This window comes from Chionomys nivalis, chromosome 21 (genome assembly GCF_950005125.1).
Source record: "Chionomys nivalis chromosome 21, mChiNiv1.1, whole genome shotgun sequence".
NCBI classification, from domain to species: Eukaryota; Metazoa; Chordata; class Mammalia; order Rodentia; family Cricetidae; genus Chionomys; species Chionomys nivalis.
The window spans coordinates 15,350,005-15,368,466 of NC_080106.1; the positions used below are offsets into that span (position 1 = coordinate 15,350,005).

Genomic DNA, 18,462 nt, shown 5'->3' on the forward strand with positions numbered 1-18,462 from the left:
ATATTTTTCTATGAAAATTTCATACATATATGTACTATAGCTTCCAAGCCTCTACTCCCCTCCCATTCTAGCTCCCCTCAAGTCTCCTGTGTCTCCTTATTTTTTATAACCCACCAAATCCAATTAGTGCTACCCACATCCAAATGGTTGTGAGGTTATAGGAAACCTACCTACAAGTGACCAGACCACGTCCTGACAAAAGGTGGCTCCTTCCCTCCCGTGGTTATCAACTAGTAATAGTTCCCTAACTAGGGATGGGGGGCTCCTTTATGCTGGAATTTTTTTAACTGGTTTGATCCTGATGGGTCTTGTTCAGATAAGCACAGCTGTAGTGAGTTCATTGGTACAAGAATCAAAAGGCCCATCACTGTGTAAGGTGCGGAAAAAAGCCATTTTAACATGCTATTGAATCTTAGTAGTGTGTGTGTGCATGTGTATGTTTTACTGAGGACTAAACCAATGCTGTCATGCATACTAGACAAGTGTGTTCTACCACTGAACTGTATCTCCAGCCCTTTTTGTAACATTTTTAACTTTTATAAACTTTTAAATTTGAGGACAGGGTCTCAATAAGTTGCCCTGGCTAGCCTTGAACTTGCAGCCTGTCTGTCTCAGTCACCAGAATATCTGGGATTATAGGCCTGTGCCACTTGTTCAAGCTAAAACTTCTTATTGGAATCCTAGACATTGTATCAGAGCATGAGAAATAATATCCTGAGAGATGATGTTGCATGTTACAACTAGACAATACCATATATTCCATCCTTTGTCAGCTATGGTACCTGATATTAGAATATTCATCTGCAATCTGATGGCTGATACATCTTTGAATATTTTTTTAATATCAACCTTAAAGAAAAGAACACATTTCTCAACTTTGCCTGGCCTGCAAGAAGTATTAAGGCATTGCTCCCACTATGTTTAAAGCAACCAAGTTCACTATGGGGTTGTGGAGAGAGTTCCTTCGGTACAATGCTTGCTGCACAAGTGTGATGACCCAGGTTCAGCACACAGAACTCACAGCACTAGGGAGGTAGAGATGAGGCTCACTGGGCAGCCAATTTATCCTAATTGACTTGGTAAGCTCCAGAGCAGTGATAGGCCCCTATCTAGAAGAACAAGATGGATAGCACCTGAGGAGCAGCACCCAAGGTTTGACTCTGGCCTCCGCAGTCACTTTCGCAAACACCCACACTTAAGAATGCACAAATACAGTAGAAGACAAGAACCATCTTTCCTCGTATAGAGCAGAAGCCTGTCTTTAAACCCTCTGCGACATGGATTTTCACGAGAAGGTTGGGAAAACTTATACATTTTAAACACGGCTTTTCAATAACAAAACCGGTAACAAAACTTATAGAAGAAAATTGTAGATTTTAATAGAAGTCAAAAAGCAGAAATTAAAAAAAAAAAGAGCCAGTTATCTACCCAAGATTACATTGGGTGTCCCTGGCAGGAGCTACTCCCCCCACTTTAGAGGGCAGTTGGTAGGTTCCAGCCTTGTCAGTGGCTTTCCAGCTTAAGAAGCTGTGAATTTTATAACCGCGCACCCTGCGGTCAAAGCTGCTGAGTGCTGTGTCTGAAGGCAGGTGGTTTGTGTGTTAAAGGTAGACATTAAACAGTTCTATTAAGGACCTGGAAGTATTTAATGGGGTCGCTTGCCAGCTGTAAATTAGAGACCCAATCCCTGTTGGCTGGAAAGTTCCCTGGACTAAGTCCAGTTAAGTAGACTGAATCACTGGCAGTCTTTCCAAATTTGCACATTTAACATCTTGGCTGTTCAGCCTGCCGCGCTGTGCTGGGCAGTTCAGGAGTGGCATCGCTGTGATGCAGCACCAGGATGTGGTGCCTGTGGGATCGGGAGGGTGTCCTTGTCACCCACCCCCACCCCATGCTGAGAAAGTCAGCCTACTGCTAGCACAGAGTCACGAAGCAGGGTTTTTAAATAGCTGTGAATGACAGACATCACTTTCAGGCTTTCTGTTGTCTGAAGCTATTGTCTGAGGCTCTGCCCCAGCATTCAAAGAATGTGGGCCTATGTAGTTCTCTCCAAGGTTCCCTGACTTCACAGTAGCTCTCTGCAGTTAAGAGGATTATGGTGGTCACATGGAGGTACTTGGGTGTCCTTGACAAGATCACCTAACTGGGGGATGTGATCTCCCTCCATGAAGATAGATGTGGTGAGTCAAAGGATCAGTGTGAAATTTAAAGTTTTTAAATTGATTACGTTTGGGCCAAGCTGGCTTCACGTCCGTGGGACCTGAAAGGTAACAGAAAACCTGGGCGCAAAGACGCTTACATTTGACCCAAAGAAGTGCCAAATCGTTAATTATTTAAATCAAGGGACCTCAGATTTTCCTTTTGCGCTGTGACCACAGATTCCGTAATGTGGAATTGATTTCTTCCCCAAACTCAGGTTTTTGAAAATAGGGAAAACCCTCAGAGACAACCCTAGGCAAAATGGACAGGCATTTCCAGAGGACTGTTTGAAGCACAGGGGCCATTCCTCCTGTGTTTCCTCTTCAGTCCTCTCCTCCTCTGCACAAGATACAGAACAGCGCAGAGAGTGCCTTCCTGTTGAGAAGCAAAAAAACACACAGCCTTACAGCCGCTGTGTGCTTGTCTTTTATGTTCTGTGCCCTGCTGCCTATAGAGGTCGGTGCTCCTTTCAAAAGGCTTTTAAGGGCTTATGTTAAAGTCTTCCGCCAGCCCTCTCCTGGTTTATGTGTTTGCTTCTAACATACATGACTGCTCATATAACTGCATGTGGATTTATAGTCATGCAGACAGCAAGGCTGAGCCTTGAGGCTTTAAAGTTGGGGTGCTTTTAATTCACTTAATGCCTGTGTAAAACACATTCACATGTTCCGCGAATAAGCAGGAAGAATGTGTCTTCTGTGTTAGTGTCTGTAAAACTAATAGAACATGCACAGAGAATCTGGGAGTTTTGACTTGCTGATTTAGAGGTGCATGTTTCCTGTGAAAAATTTCAATGCATTATAATACATCACACCTTTTTCATCTTTCTTTTTTTTCTTTTCCACTTGTCTGGGTAGTGTGGGGGTATATTCATTTCCTATAGCTTTTAAATATTCTATTCAGTGCTCTTGCTTTTAGCTCAAATATTTGACTTTTCTAAGTATCTTTTCATGTTTCCTATTCAGTGTTGAGGAGAGGGAGGTGGGAATGTCTTATTTGTCTCTTCACGAGGATTAGAAAGTCTCAAGGAAGTTCCAGTTCCCCTTTGTTCACTTTGACACATGGCTCAGGTTCTTACTAAGATGCTTCATTAATTAAGTATAGGCATAGTGGTACCCGTCTGGAATTCCGGCATTCAAATAGCAGAGGCAGGAGGATTACAATCTCAGGTCAGAATGTGCCCCTCCAAAATTGTCTGTCACACGGAGACAGTGGCAACCAAGAGCGTAAAGATTTGTCATCCCACTTTCAGAGAAGGAGCAAGTGAGATGAAACACCTATGTCCTAGTTCCATTCATGCTGCTGTGATAAGTACCCTAAGAACAAACAACTTAGGGGGAAGGAGTTTGTTTTAGGTCGTAGTTCAAGATTACAGTCCATCCTTGATGGAAAATCAAGACAGGAACCTGAAGCAACTAGTCACAACCACAAGTCAAGAGTCGAGAATGAATGTATCATGCTTAGTGTTCAGCTAGCGCTTTCTAGAAAGTCAAGGACTCAAAGCCAGGGAATGGTGCTCCCCACTTTTAAGCTGGGTCTTCCATATCAATTGAGGCTCTCAAGACAACCCTCCCAAACATATTCAGAGTGGGGGAGGAGAAAGAGAGAGAGAGATGCACACTGACCAACTAGTCTAGACAGTCCCTCACTGAGACTCTCCTCCTGGCTGACTCTGGGTTGTGGCGAGCAGACGAAATGAAACCATCACAGTTTCTGAATATAGATCTGCTCTTCCAATTCCAGTTTGACTGTGAGTTGCCTGGATTTACTTAATCAACACCAGCAAATTAGCAGAAGCAGTAGAAAGGCTAAGCAAAGTGAGCAGAACATTTTTATTGGCAACTGGTGAGAATCCAGTGTTTGCTCACGCTAAGGCTTCTCTCTATTGTGTTGTGTGTTAGTTTCATTCCCAGAAAAGTTGGAGGTCACATAGACCCATCTGTTAACATGACTGCCTCGAAGACTTGGGATTTGCTTGGTTATACCATTAAGTGATGTTCAGGTCATGATCCCTTCGGCGACAGACACAATACTTCTGGAGGCATTTAAGTTAATAGCAACACGAAACCCATGTGGTAGCATCCAAAAGAGCCTTGTGGTACAGTGCCACCCAGCCAGCTTTAATTGGGGTTGGATGCCAACAGACAGAAAGGAGGGGTTCCTATTTTTAACTGGCTGTAGGCTTTGCCTCTGGAGCATACATGCCCAGTTCTGGTGGTGAAGAATTTTCCACAAGACTCATGGGGTACGAGAAAACCAGTTATTTATATTCATGAATTGAGCTTGAGAGAGAAAAAGGGGGGGTGGCTTGAAAGAGAGGACACCCAGAATGTTTGCCCACATCAAAAAGAAGGCTATGACTGGCATTAGAAAAGGACACTGTTTTGCAGACTTATTTAAATTCGCCACCTACTCATTCTAAGTGATCTTGTACACACTCTTTTTCATACAAATAAGAGCCTTGTAGAGTGAACTGAAGGAATGTTCTGAGATAATGTATAGGCAAAGGTTGATAACGCATGAGAACTAAATGAGGCTCATAGCCCCACTGCTCATCAGGACTCACACTCCATGGGGTCAGATTTGTCCTGAGTCCTAGCCTTTTTTAGGCTGAATCCCTTATACTATATATATTGACTCAATTAGAATTTATTTTAGTTTTAAGTGTGTGTATGTGTGTGTGCATGCGTGCACATGCATGCGCGCACGCATGTGTGAGTACAGGTTCTTGCATAGGCTAGAAGAAGGTGTTGCTTCCCGTGAAGCTGTGGTTACAGGCAGTTGGGAGCTATCCAACAAGGATGCTGGGGACTGAATCAAAGTCTTCGTCAAAAGTGGCATTTGTTTTTAACTGTTGAGCCATCTCTCCAGTCCTGCGTCTACTCAATCTTAAACATAATACATAGACACTTTCTATTTGTAAAGTACCTTTGAGAATTCTATTGGAATCCCATTGGGACTATGCAGGAAGTGACAGGGAATGCTGCCTGGGGTCTGCTGTGATTGGGGGGGAGGGTGCTTATTCTGTGCTGAGCTTCAGTCATGAAGGTTTATAAGTTCATATATGACCCGTATAGACAGACATAACATTGAGTGTATTATCTATGGGGCACTAGTGTGTGTGGCTCATCCTGTGTTTTGTTTAAGGTTGAGACCCAATGATATGACCTTTTGTGTGTGTGTGTGTGTGTGCTCTCACATGGGCATAGGTGGTGGAGGTCCAAGAATAACTTTGTGGATTCTGTTCTCTCCTTCTGCCATCATGCGTCTGCTGGGGATTGCATTTAGGTCATTCATTAGGCTTGCATATAGGTGCCTGTACCCATTGAGTCACCTTGTTGGCCCACTTGTATTCATTTTAATGGCTCATTTGCTTTATTGATGGTGATATCTTGAGTTTTACATGATTACAGAAAACATCAAATTGGATTTCCCAGCATCTGTCTACTCCATTTAATCCTAACACGGTAAATGCTTTAAAGTGTCATAGGAAGCCTTTTTATGTCAACATTTGACATGCTTGGGAATAAGAAATGACCTGACTTTAAGACCAAAATGACTTGCAAATATCTCTAAACTGTTCAACAAGATCTCCACAGTGTCTGGGGTTGGTTTACTGATCTCTCCGATTTTATCCTACCTTATCCAGATTCTGACACAAGGCAAGAATCCGGGGATCGCCTGGAAGTACACACTCCCCAAGGTCATGAATGTAACTCAGCTGCCCACCAAGAGGTTCCACCACACCTGGCGCACAGAGCAGTCCGACTGCTCAGTCTCCTGTGGGGGAGGTAAGTGGGCTCCTAACTCTGCTTACAGGTTTTATCCGGTCTATAGAAGGACACTGTGAACTTCGGGGAACCCCAATGTAGTTTAGATCCGTGTCTCCAGAAAACAAACTTCTGTGAGCTGAGGAGTGTGGCTGACTACCAATCATTAAAGTGAGAGGAATATTTGAATCATGTCTCAGATGCTACTTCAAAGAAAGCCACATAAATAGACAGCAAAGAACAACTGAAAAACAAGGTGGCATTCCTTGTCTGAGGACCTAAATATGAGAATTTATGAAACATTTTGTGCCTCTGATGGGAAATGTTGGACCCTGCGAATCAAGCATACAGCTCTGCTGAAACAAATATTTACATAAAACAGGGTCCTAGCCAATGGGTGTGAGTGAATATTCAGAGTTGAACTTTTCTCTGTGCATGCATCACACGGTTATAGAAACATAAGATGCTTTGCTGTGAAGTAGTACTTCCGGGTTTTCACATAGAATCCCCTAGTGGCTTAATTATTTTTATGTACAATTGTTTTGCCTATGTGTTAGCCTGTGTGCCTCGTGTGCGCAGTGCCTACAGAAGGCAGAAAAGGGCATAAGAACTCTCTGGAACTGACATTGCAGATGTCTAGGAGCTGCTATATGGATGCTGAAATCCAACCCTGACCCTCTAGACTAGAGGCAAGAGCAACAAGTGCTCTTGACTGCTGTGGCATCTCTGCAGCCCCTCACTAGTGGCTTATAGATGCAAGTGCTTTCCGTTAGACCTGTGCAATTCATGATAACGCTTCCTGGGATGTTTCATTTTATAGGGACTCTGTTTCAAATAGTGTTTATCACTTGATGGTTCTAGAATCCACTTGAAATGAAAAACATATTAAAATTACTAAAATATAAAGTCTATTATCTTCTATATAAATGATTTGAATTCAAGTGGGTTGAACTTGTGTCCAAAAGAATTATTTTCACAAAAATATTTGGATTTGGTGTCTTAAATAGGATACCAGAACACTTATCGATCCCAAACTAAGATTTGGAAACCAAATCAAATGGGTTATCTGTGTTTCTCACTGTGCAACCTCTGGCATCTTACTAGGTTACATAAGCATCAAGGCCATTTGCTTACGAGATCAAAACACTCAAGTCAATTCCTCATTCTGCAGTGTCAGAAACAAGCCGGCAACGGAACCCAAGATATGCAATGCTTTCTCCTGCCCAGCCTAGTAAGTCCGCAAATGTCTCCTTGTCTGTATATGTTTTCTACATCTCTGTCACAGTTAGGCAACAATGAAAAGGTTCCGTTCATACTTCTAATGGGAAGGGTTTAAAAACAAATACAACGTTTACTATAAAAATAGGGAAAAAAACAGTTGAAATTGAATTATAGGACCCAAAAATATGGGTTTGCCTTAGACACTCACATCTTGCTGTGCAAGCCTGAGATATAGCAGTGTCTTTCTCCTCCCTAACTTGAATCTAGGGCCTCATGCTTGCCAAGCAAGTGCTCTGTCACTGAGCAAGAGCCACAACCCCATCCCACCCCACCCCACCCCCATTTAACTTTTTCCAGAATGGAATCAAGCAGCTATTTAAATGATACACAATCCTATATTAGTTAAATTTCAATGTGGCTGTATGCTTAACTTGTACATAGGTCATCCAGGAATGTAAGGATGATGCTCATGCAGACCGTGAAACCTCAGATGCAAATTGCACAGTAGTAAGACAGAAACCAGAGAGGTGAAAGCCAAGTTGTGACATCCCTCTGGGGCACTCAGTGGGTTTGTTCTCAGCCTCATTTCAGCCATGCCACTGTTGAAAGATGCGTCTAAGCCAGCTCCCTGGCCAACTGGAGTCTTCCCTTAGGTGACTTATCTTAAGCCAGATGTATTTATATAAAGCAGTGGTGACGGTCAGATCATTTTAATAAGTGGTACTGACTTTTGTGGTATGTTGCATACCACATGACACATGTGTGCATGTGTGTGTATAAATGAACTAAAAATATTTATGTGTATAAACTAATTTTTATTTTCTCATAATTGTCTGGGGTTTTAGATACCCACCAATTCTGTATGTCTAGTTTCCCTCTGAGATTCTGAAGCTAACTGAATCATGACTACAAAGAGAAAGAAAGAGATAGGACATGGGGGGGGTGCTTCTGTGGATTTTCCTATTTTTTCCAAAAAATAAACAGTTATAAGAATTACCTCAGTGGTCTTAGGATGCAATTAACAGAAAGAGTTCTTGAATCTTATGGACTAATCTATTCTTTAGGTAGTAGGCATAATATGTTTACTAATGTGTACACAGAGAATCACACTTGATGGGCAAGGTGACAGTTTCTGATCCCAGGATTTCCTCCTATCCCTGGTTAGACCATTCAGCATGCTGAGGTCACCCACAACATCTAGACTTCCCTGAAGACCGTGGGCAGGACTGATTGATGTTCTGTTAAGAACACCCCTTGCAGGGGCTGCAGAGTGGAGCTGGTGTCCTGGGCCGGCTCTTCTGCTTCCCCCCTTTGCTCTCGACCCTTCCTCAGTGTCCATGAATTCAGTTCAGAGAATGGATACTCTCAAGGACAGCTCTTCCCCCAGGACAGACTAGAAAGCAGGATCTCTCGACTCTGAGAACCTTAAGAACAAAGGGATTACCAGATCTAACTCTGCTACCTCCACATGCATCAGCCTTGTCAGGGGACTCACTGCGTGTCAGGCTCTGAGCAGAGACTTGTAATGTGGAGGTGGCAGCGCCTGGTCCCATCGTTCCCTTCAGGGGGAATGGAGATGATGGGTACACACAAAAGGACTGAGATGTAAAGCTGTGCTCTATAAAATGTTAAGTGTCCATAAAGGACAAGATGGAAGACCTGGAAGAGAAGCAGATGAGAGTAATGCCAGGGGGAAAGGCAGCCTGGGAATCAGAGATGGAAGGCCAGAGTGCCACCCCAAATGCCCATGAGATGCTCTCTCTACTAGACGTGCAAGCTCATCACCTTTGTCACATAAGGAAAGAAACTTGAATTTGATAAGAAAACACAATTTGAGGAGGTGGGAGGTAAATGGTGAAACTAGTAATTTCAAAGTATGTTTCCTAAGATCTTGTAAAATACAAAAGTTATATAAATCTGAGCAATTATTTGCTACATTGTCTCTGACTGAAAAAAAATAGGATGCTCTGAATTTTGTGATATTTTTAAGCTCACATATAGTTCTAGCACTCTCGTGTTAATTCTCTAGACTAAAGGGCTTTAATTTTGCATGCAGAGTTTATGGCAGAAGCCAGAGAAGGGGAAGGGGGTAAGATTAAAGAGGGCAATGAAATTCTTGATGTTTAACTAAAGCACAGTTAGCTACTGGTTTGGTCTTATTTTCTAAAATAATTAGTGCTTAGCATATTTGTATCCAAGGTTGGTTGTAGCCATCAATGCTGTGAGTCAAATGTCCAGCAGCTGTATCTTCCGGTTCTTTATTTTAGTGTTATATCTGTACCTGTACATCATACAATTTTAGTCAGTCAGAAGTAATTCTTGAAAGGAACTCAGAGTTTCCCTGGATAGGTATTCCTGCATCCTGACTTAGATAGTTCTGGAAAACCATGTCTGGTGATCTTTAAATAGACGGCATGAGGTTAGCTAGATCTCTGACCCATCAGTGAATGGTAAGACCAACTAGAGTAGGAGCGTGGGGAGCTGCCACTCAGAAGCTTCTGCAGGTCTCCTCTGAGCGTTGTCCCTCTCCTACATAGACACCTGCCCTCCGGTGCTGCTCCCTCTTCCCCTAGCCTGTGCGTATGTCACAGTACTTACCAGGAAGTGCACATATCCATGGCTTCAGTGTCATAGGCTGCCTTATGGATGAATGTGGTTTCATTCATCTTTCCAACACCAGTGCCTGGGTCCCTGACACATAGTTAAAAGCTCTATAAATTTGCTTGGCTAGATTACTCAGGAAGAAAAACATGTTTCTTTCCATGTAGGAGACTAGAATGTGTTTTTGCCAGAACCTTGTGGAGATGAAATATGTCTCCTTCCAGCTGCCCCCACCAATCGATGTGTAACTCAACCTCCATAAAAGAAAAGCTAGTGGGGCTTGCCCTGATGGGTTATTAAACAAACCAGGGGCTTTTCCTGAGCAGTTTGTCTTGAGAAGTGGTACTACAGAGCTTTGACTTCACAGGAAGTAATTTTGGGTCTCCCTGAAAGTTGGTTGCCAGGTGAATGGAGTGTATGCAGCAAGTCCTGTGCCGGGGGCCAGCAGAGCCGGAAGATACAGTGCGTGCAGAAGAAGCCCTTCCAGAAGGAGGAAGCCGTGTTGCATTCTCTCTGCCCAGTGAGCACGCCCACTCAAGTTCAAGTGTGCAATAGCCACGCCTGCCCTCCAGAGTGGAGTCCCGGGCCCTGGTCTCAGGTACCAAAGCACCACTTTAGAAGCATGATCTGCATGAAAAACCAAGGTGGTGGGAATATCGGTGACTTTACCACCTGAGAACGGCTCAGCTCTGTGTACCTTCAGAGTGAATTAATGAGTCGGTGCCTGGGAGTTGTTATTTCAGTAGTACCTTTGTAATGGTTCTTATGTGACCCTTAGTGGCCCAGAAATTAGCATGGAGACCATTTAGGGGAGTCTATGAATGCAGCTAGAAAGGGATTGGGATGTAGTGCTGGCTAATAAGAGATTGTTCCATGGGTAAAGGCACTTGCTACCAGACCCAACCACCTGAGAACAAGCCCCAGGACCCACACAACTCTAGTGAGTTATCTGCTGACCTCTACACATAGAGAATAAAGAAATAAATGGGATAAAACGAACAAGGTAATGGAAGAAAGCTGAAAGAATACAAAAGAACCAGGCACCAAGTTTGCAGTTGTTAAAAGGTCAGATGACATGTAGAATAGGAGCTCCCTGCTGTGCACAACTCGTAAATGTCCTGTAAATCAGATGCTCTCTTATGGGAGTATGTTCATCTCAGAGACATCTTGGAAGAGAATGAGCCCTATTGGCATCCAGAGCACAGAAGCTAATGTCCTCCAAGGGCACATCAGCCCCCCCAAAACACAGGATAAACACCAGGATTTTCCTGCCTTTCGAGCCTTATCTTAGCCTCTGTGGGTGGATAATATAAAGTACATCACCTGTACCATGATGGTAGCTAGTGGCCAATGCCCCCATGTCTGTCATGCTTTCCCTCAGACTCCAAGTTTAACAACACACTACCAAATTTCCAGAAGAAACAAGGGGATGGTTTTACTAAAATTGGGACTATATTTGTTAGGAAATAAGGGTTCAGGAGTAGGCAGGGATACACTGAACATAGTAATAAATACTTGTATTTATAATATATATACAAGTATATAAATATATAAGTGTTTATATAATATATACATATATATAATATATAATATAATATATATTAGTGGGAGTTAGTCAAAATAGGATGTGATGTTGAAGCAATCTTTCTTTGCAACTGAGAATTGCAAATGGAGAATTCAAAGGCCTGATGGAGCCACATGTATATGATGGGCATGGACCAAAGGAAGTGAGTAATACAGAGTGTCCAGACATCTTAAAATACTCCAACTTCCACATGAAAATATTATGAATATTTTTCTCCTTTTAAATGGCTTAATTGTAGAGACCAGATCTGTCTTGAGTAGTTTTCATGATGAACATGGAAGAAAAATTTGTTCCCACAAACTACTCAGCTCTTAGATATGGGTCACAGGTCACAGCAACAAATCAATTCATTCTGCAATCAATGAACACAGTGCATTCCTGTGAAAAATAACTGCAAACAAAATTAAGATTTTTATTACCCGTTCAGGAATTAAATGTGAAGGAGTGGTGATCGGTTCCATGGTTCATTCCCCAGGTTCCATGGTTCATTCCCAAGGTTCCGTGGTTTGCTCCCAAGATTCCTTGGTTGGCTCCCAAGGTTCTGTGGTTCACTCCCAAGGTTCCTTGGTTGGCTCCCAAGGTTCCATGGTTCCTCCCCAAGGTTCCATGGTGCGTTTCCAAGGTTAGGTGTCAGACTCAACTTACCAGCTTGTGTTTGTTTCTTAGCAGCAAACTACCTTGACCTTAGTTCTAAGATATTTCTTTTGAATAGGGTGATAGCAATGAACTCAGAAGGTTGATGGGCAGCTGTGTGATGCAGGCTCCAATTTACAACCTAAAGTGCATCACTTTGAATATATTAAAAAGCTCCCGCTGTTCACAATGTGCTAATCGTGACATTATCTCCTTTAAGACTGTGGACACTGATGAGTGAGAAGTTACCGTGGTCCTCTAAGCCCTAGTAGGACTATGCCCTAGCCTATTATGTAAGTTCTAGTGGCCACATCCTTTGATCCTTCTGGGAGGAAAAGAAGACCACAAAAACTAACATGGAGATACAGCCCTCAAGACAATCTCTGTGTGGAGTCAGTCTTCTAAGAAATTTTGAAAAGCTTTTAGCTGTTCCTGGGATGATTCTTTGACATCTTTTCTAGTTCATAGAATTCTCAGGAAAGCCAAAACAGAAAGGCCTTAGAAAAAAATAAACTTGCCCAGAGTAAAGATTTGGATTGTGTGAATTTATTCAGAATTGTTTGATAGGTGCTTGTGTTAGCACCATGCCTAAAGAAAGTTCTTAGGGGTTAAGGATCTCACTCTTTTTGATACTGTAGTTCATATCTATATTTAGTGTGCACAATTTTCTGCTTTTCTCCCTATGGTGGCACAGTAATCCACCTTAGACAGAGGCTTATAGCAGAGAGAGGAAGCCAAGTTCTGATACAATGTATCCTGTGTCTGGAAAACCCTTTGTTTCATGATAAGCATGGTTCATCTTCAGGCTTGAGGATAAAACAACCACTAGGGTATTCAGATGTTTTAAAGCAGAAGCTAAAATATCCCGTTTTTAGCTTATGAGGAGTGGGGAGTTTGAGCCAAGGAATGAAAACGGTTGAGACAGAAGCACTTTTAAATGAATAAGTAACTGCCTGTCTTTGGTTTTACCTGTCTGTTTCTTGGTTAGATATGTCCTAACACAGTGTTATACTATAGGAATAAAGAGGGAAAACTGAAAGGGAACACAATGTTTTAAATATTATGCTATGTGTAGGGTATTGATGAAGTGTCAATGCATCAGTGTAAATATGTTTGGTGTTTACTCAAACAAATTCCATCTGAAATGGAAGCAAATGGCACCTTTTCTTCTTCTCAAGTGTTCCAAGACCTGTGGACGAGGAGTGAGGAGACGTGAGGTCCTTTGTAAAAACTCTGCAGCGGAGACTGTCTCAGAGAGCCTGTGTTCTGGTAGCCCCAGACCTGAGTCACAGGAGGGCTGTGTGCTGGGACGATGCCCCAAAAACAACCGACTCCAGTGGGTTGCCTCTTCATGGAGTGAGGTATGAGTTTGGGCATACTGGCCGGGGGGGGGGGGTTCTTCATACATGCCCCTTCACTCGCCCGCACCCACATGGCTCCTTTCTGTACCGACATGTGCCAGGTGTCACCTCAGTGCTGCTTCTCTGCATTGTCCCATGGTTAGAAACGGAGAAACGGTGTTCCCCTTGCTTTCTCTTTTGATTCAGTTTAACCCATGTGCTAGCAGCACCCACATTTATAATGGGTCTTCTCTTTTCACTTAAACCTCTCTGGAAATTGCAGGGGTGTGGATCCTAGATTATTTAAATCCAGTGAACTTGACAGTGAGTTTCCACTAATCATAATAAGCTTGATGGCCAAACATCTGTTTCTCCAATCACTTCTGTTCTAGGTGATAAGGCCTGACCCATGTCATGAATGAAATTCAACAATATGCTCCCGTCTCCTCTCAATCATTTTATAAAGGCATTATCCCAAAAATAACCTCTTTGCAATCAGCCATTAATATGCACTGTGTGGGTAACGTTGGGCTTACCTCCATTTATTCATCTTTACAATGGAGCTAACATACATAGAACATACATTAACATCATAGATTATAATATTTATACAGATGCTTGTTCACTTCCAAACCCCATATATTACACTGTAGTTTAAAACAGTCTATTCTTTTTCAGACTTCTCTCTTTTTCTCTATAGTGTAACACAGTGTCAGAATAGATCTAACCAAGAAAGAGACAGGTAAAATTAAAGATAAGCAGTTAGTTATTCATTCAAAAGTGGTTCTGCCTCAATCATTTTCATTACGTGACTCAAACTCCCCACTCCTCAGAGAGGTCTCAAATAGTCCTGGTCACTCCGATATTGCCCCAACTCTGGTCCTTCAACAAGATGGATGAAGGATGTTGAGAAATCAAGAGTATCTTGAACTATTACAATATAATCATGTGGCATTAACAAAGTGAGTAAAACCGGTACCCTGTGTCTCACACATCCCCATGGTTCCTCATCCCTGATGAATAGGGATTTCTCTTTGAAATTCAGAGAAGAGAAGATCACTTCAAATCTCCTGCCTTTGATGTCCTCATCTGTGACAAGAGGGACCTCATTGCTGCACTGGTTGATATTGTGTGGACACACAGCTCAGCAGATTTGACTGTGGAACCCTTATCCCTCCTTTCTGGGCTCCTAGTGTTCTGCTACCTGTGGCTTGGGTGTGAGGAAGAGAGAACTGACATGCAGCGAGAAGACCTTGCAGGGGAAACTGATACCATTCCCAGAGCGGAGATGCCGCAACTTGAAGAAGCCAAACCTGGAACTGGAAGAAACCTGCAACAGAAGGGCTTGCCCAGTGTACGGCATGGTGGCAGGGTGGTATTCATCACCATGGCAACAGGTGGGTGCATGCAGGTTTAGGAAGCAGATGTTCAAGTGAGATGTGCCACCCTAACATTGTTCTCAGTCCATCAATAGTTGTCCCTACTCTATCGAGTTGGGATAGTTGGCATCGGTCGACCCATCCCACTCTCTAGATGAACCTGGGCAGGTACTGCATACAGTCTGGTACATAGTGTTTAGACCTGGAAAACTGGAATAAGTATTGAACAGAAAGCCTGTGACATCATGCCCGTGTTGGTTGTTGCCACTCTTGAAACCATCACTTTGTATCAGAGCATGTTCCTGAGGGACACAGAAAAACTAAATTGTGCCAACTTCTGCCCATGCTTTCTATTAATGCTCTTTATGCATTTTCTCGTCTCATACTCTCACCAACACTCGTGGTAGCCATTATTGTCCCAGTTTCGTGGATGAGAAGGGTAAGGCTTAAACTGTCAGTCATCAGGTGACAGAGACACCTTGTTCTTGGGAACACTGATTGGTTCCATTAGAACCTAAGGCTATACAGAGGTCCCGGGACATTGCTACTGCTGAACTCACTGGTGTCCCAACAGATGCTCAACTCACCCTTAAACACAGGCTCTGGTAGTATCTGTGTATAATATAGAAAGGTACATTGAAAATGGGAGGACCTGAAAACAAATCCCCAATGAAAGGAAATGAAATATTTCTATTTGACTAGGCATGGTGACACACACACACTCGTGCATGCATGCACACACACACAGCTATAGGCTTCTTAAAATTTGTGATTTTATTTAATATTTGAAATTCTTTTTATGCTTTATGAAACCCATTATTGATCATTTATGCATAATGAATATAAAGGCATTTTCACATGGAGGAGGCATGTACTTTTATCTGAATGAGTGGATATGATTGGACGCCAGCCAACAATGGTCAGGAAGCCAGATGTTTTCCTCTTCAGACATCTGCTTTTGTGCAATAAAAGCTGACTCGTAGACCTCAGTGCTTATTGTGTATTAGGAAATGGCACCCTCGGAGTCAGGCAAGTGGATGGAAATCATACATCTATATTTGAATGTTTGGAATATTCCTAAATGCATCTTCTTTCTGCCAAAACTTACTATTTCCTCCCAAATACCAGGCCATACAATGATATTTGTATGAAATGGTGTTCTCATCCTTCTGTGGTCCATTCTAAAGCAAAACAGTTAAAGGGTCTCCTTTTCCCCTGGCATTTCCATTCTTTTGTTAAAATTCCACCAATCTTCCATGTAGTCATGGGGGACACAAAGAAACTTTGAATCTAGATTCTACTTAATTGGGCAGTAAAATTCCTTGTCTGTTAGGTACCATGCTACCTCAGAAGCTAGCTAGGCAGCATCCCAAAGTATTTTTGGTTAGTTATCCTTTATGGTCCCTGTTTTAAATGACCCACATCCACTCTGGCATCTGGTCGAGATTGCCTGGCTTCTTGTCCTCCATCTTTGGCCATGTCTGGATTGTTTCTGAGTTTTTGAGACTACTTCTGGAGCCTACTTCCTTATGATCCCCTCGCGAGTGCAATAGCATTTGCCCAAGACTTTTCTGATAGACCCCCCTGCTCACACAAGGCTGAGTAGACTTGGACTGAATGCCTAGACCTGGCTGCAGACTGCAACATCTGTAGGCCTCTTGGTCGTGAATCTCATGCCTCCTTCTGTTGGATGCCAGTGACTTCAGAGAAGACTCTGCCCAGCTGAGCAGGTATAACTCCCTTCTGTCTCCCTTCTTGGCAGTGCACAGTAACCTGTGGGGGAGGAGTGCAGACCCGATCTGTCCACTGTGTGCAGCAAGGCCGGCCTTCCTCCAGTTGCTTGCTCCATCAGAAGCCTCCAGTGCTCAGAGCCTGTAATACAAACTTCTGTCCAGCTCCCGAAAAGAGAGGTAAAGGATCCTATGTCCCATAAATCTCACCAGTTTTGAGAAAAATCTTCCACAGCTTGCTATGGTTGGTTGTGCAACTTATGTGTTTCTTGACTCTATGGTGTTGTGGTTCCATCAGCACCCATGGGGCTGCATTCTCACACTTGTGCAAGGCCAAATCTGAGACATTTTTCTGCCGGCACCATGTTGTTTGCGTGATCTGAAGGCAATGTTTCATTCAGGAAGATTTTCTAGCCGTTTATACCTGGGAAAGAGTCATGTCACCATTCTTTCTTTTTAAGATGAAGTCTTTGGAGGCTGGAGATGGGGCTCAGTTGGTAGAGTGTTGCCTAGCATGCATGAATCCCTAGGTTCTCTTCCCAGAATGATAGGAAACTATGCACGGTGGTACACACCTGTAATCCAAATCATTTCAAAGTAATCTGGTGAGCCCTGGGAAGTATCCCTCGGTCTTTCTTCAGCACAAAGCTGCTGGCTTTCTTTCCTCTTTAATCCAATCACAGATTTTCTGAGCTTGCCTAATCTCTCAGTCCCCTTTTCCCAATTTTTGGTGGAGAGTATTTGGTACGGTGAGTCACCACTTTCCTCTCCCCCACCATTCCACCTGCATCACTTGGCATGTCTGTGTGCTCAGGGCATCAGTGTGCTATCTTGTGTGCCTGTATTGGAGGGTTTGCAGAAACAGGGTCATCTCTAATCAATGCTCAGATTCTACACAGAGGAGAATTAGTATTACAGAGGAGTAAAGAAACTAACCTTGGATTTTAGAGACCGTCTACCTGGAAGTGAACTGGGAAGACGGTAGCAGAGCTCACTGGTGCTTCAGGGATCAGCAAGGCGGCGTGGCTGGGTTTGGGAAGAGAGAAGATGAGGTCAGGGAGTCAGGCTTCAGATCCCAAGCCTCAGCCTCCACAGCGATCACTATATCGTGGACTGTGGAGAGATGGGAAGGAAGGCTCTGGGTAAGAGGCATGACAGGAACTGGTTAGTGTCTGAAAGGGATTTCTGGGAATGACTGTGAGACATGGAAGGGCATGAAAAAGGGAATTCTGGGCACAAGAAGCCAGGACTGAGGAAACTGTAGGCAGGTGTGAGTCATGGAGAAAATCCAAGCTGGAGCCGATAAAACAAGAGTCAGGAGAGCTGTGGGTCTTTATTGTGCACTCAAAGACGAGAGGAGAGTAACTAAAAGGAAAATGTTCTTTGGGAGGGTACCACCCTAGGACCTGTGTGTCCATGCTAACTACTATATACAGACAATGATGAGCTACTGGACATGGCTTCTTTTCTAACACTGACCCACCATTTAAATTTTGCTAACAGACAGATCGTTTTGCATATAAATCCTGCCCTGGCAAAGTCCAAATGTGTCGTGGACAGAACACACCAAGGGACGGGGCAGTGGGCCTAGGTCTCTGTTCCATAGGCCCTCATCTTAATAAAGAAGGTCAAAGTCCTAGTTGATATGCGAAATGCTTTCTCTCTTTTCAGATGATCCATCCTGTGTTGATTTCTTCAACTGGTGCCACCTGGTCCCTCAGCATGGGGTCTGCAACCACAAGTTTTATGGGAAACAGTGCTGTAGGTCATGCACAAGGAAGAGCTGATCCAGAGCCCGCTCACCCTCCTCAGAACAGGACCTTACCTGTCAATCTCCAGGTCTCTTTTTTATCAAGACTACAAACCACAGAGGAACTGCCACAGGGTTTGAAGAACGGATAGAGAGCCAGCAGCCTCCTGAGTCGACCTCTAGAAGCACATGGTACTCTAAAGGACTTGACATTGAGAAGTGTTGACAAATCCAACTTTTTTTTTTTTTTAAAA

At 43.2% G+C, this 18,462-nt stretch overlaps 1 protein-coding gene across 2 annotated transcripts in view; it reads left to right on the forward strand.

Moving 5' to 3' along the window:
* Adamts18 (ADAM metallopeptidase with thrombospondin type 1 motif 18) overlaps positions 1-18,245 on the forward strand; it is a 133,019-nt gene extending 114,774 nt beyond the window's left edge. For both annotated transcript variants that reach the window (XM_057753875.1, XM_057753876.1), the window contains 7 exons: positions 5,849-5,990; positions 7,074-7,200; positions 10,185-10,389; positions 13,188-13,370; positions 14,543-14,746; positions 16,491-16,638; positions 18,130-18,245. In XM_057753875.1, coding sequence (XP_057609858.1) covers positions 5,849-5,990; positions 7,074-7,200; positions 10,185-10,389; positions 13,188-13,370; positions 14,543-14,746; positions 16,491-16,638; positions 18,130-18,245 — 1,125 coding nt within the window. The remainder of the gene's footprint in view (positions 1-5,848; positions 5,991-7,073; positions 7,201-10,184; positions 10,390-13,187; positions 13,371-14,542; positions 14,747-16,490; positions 16,639-18,129) is intronic.
* Positions 18,246-18,462: the final 217 nt, after the last annotated feature.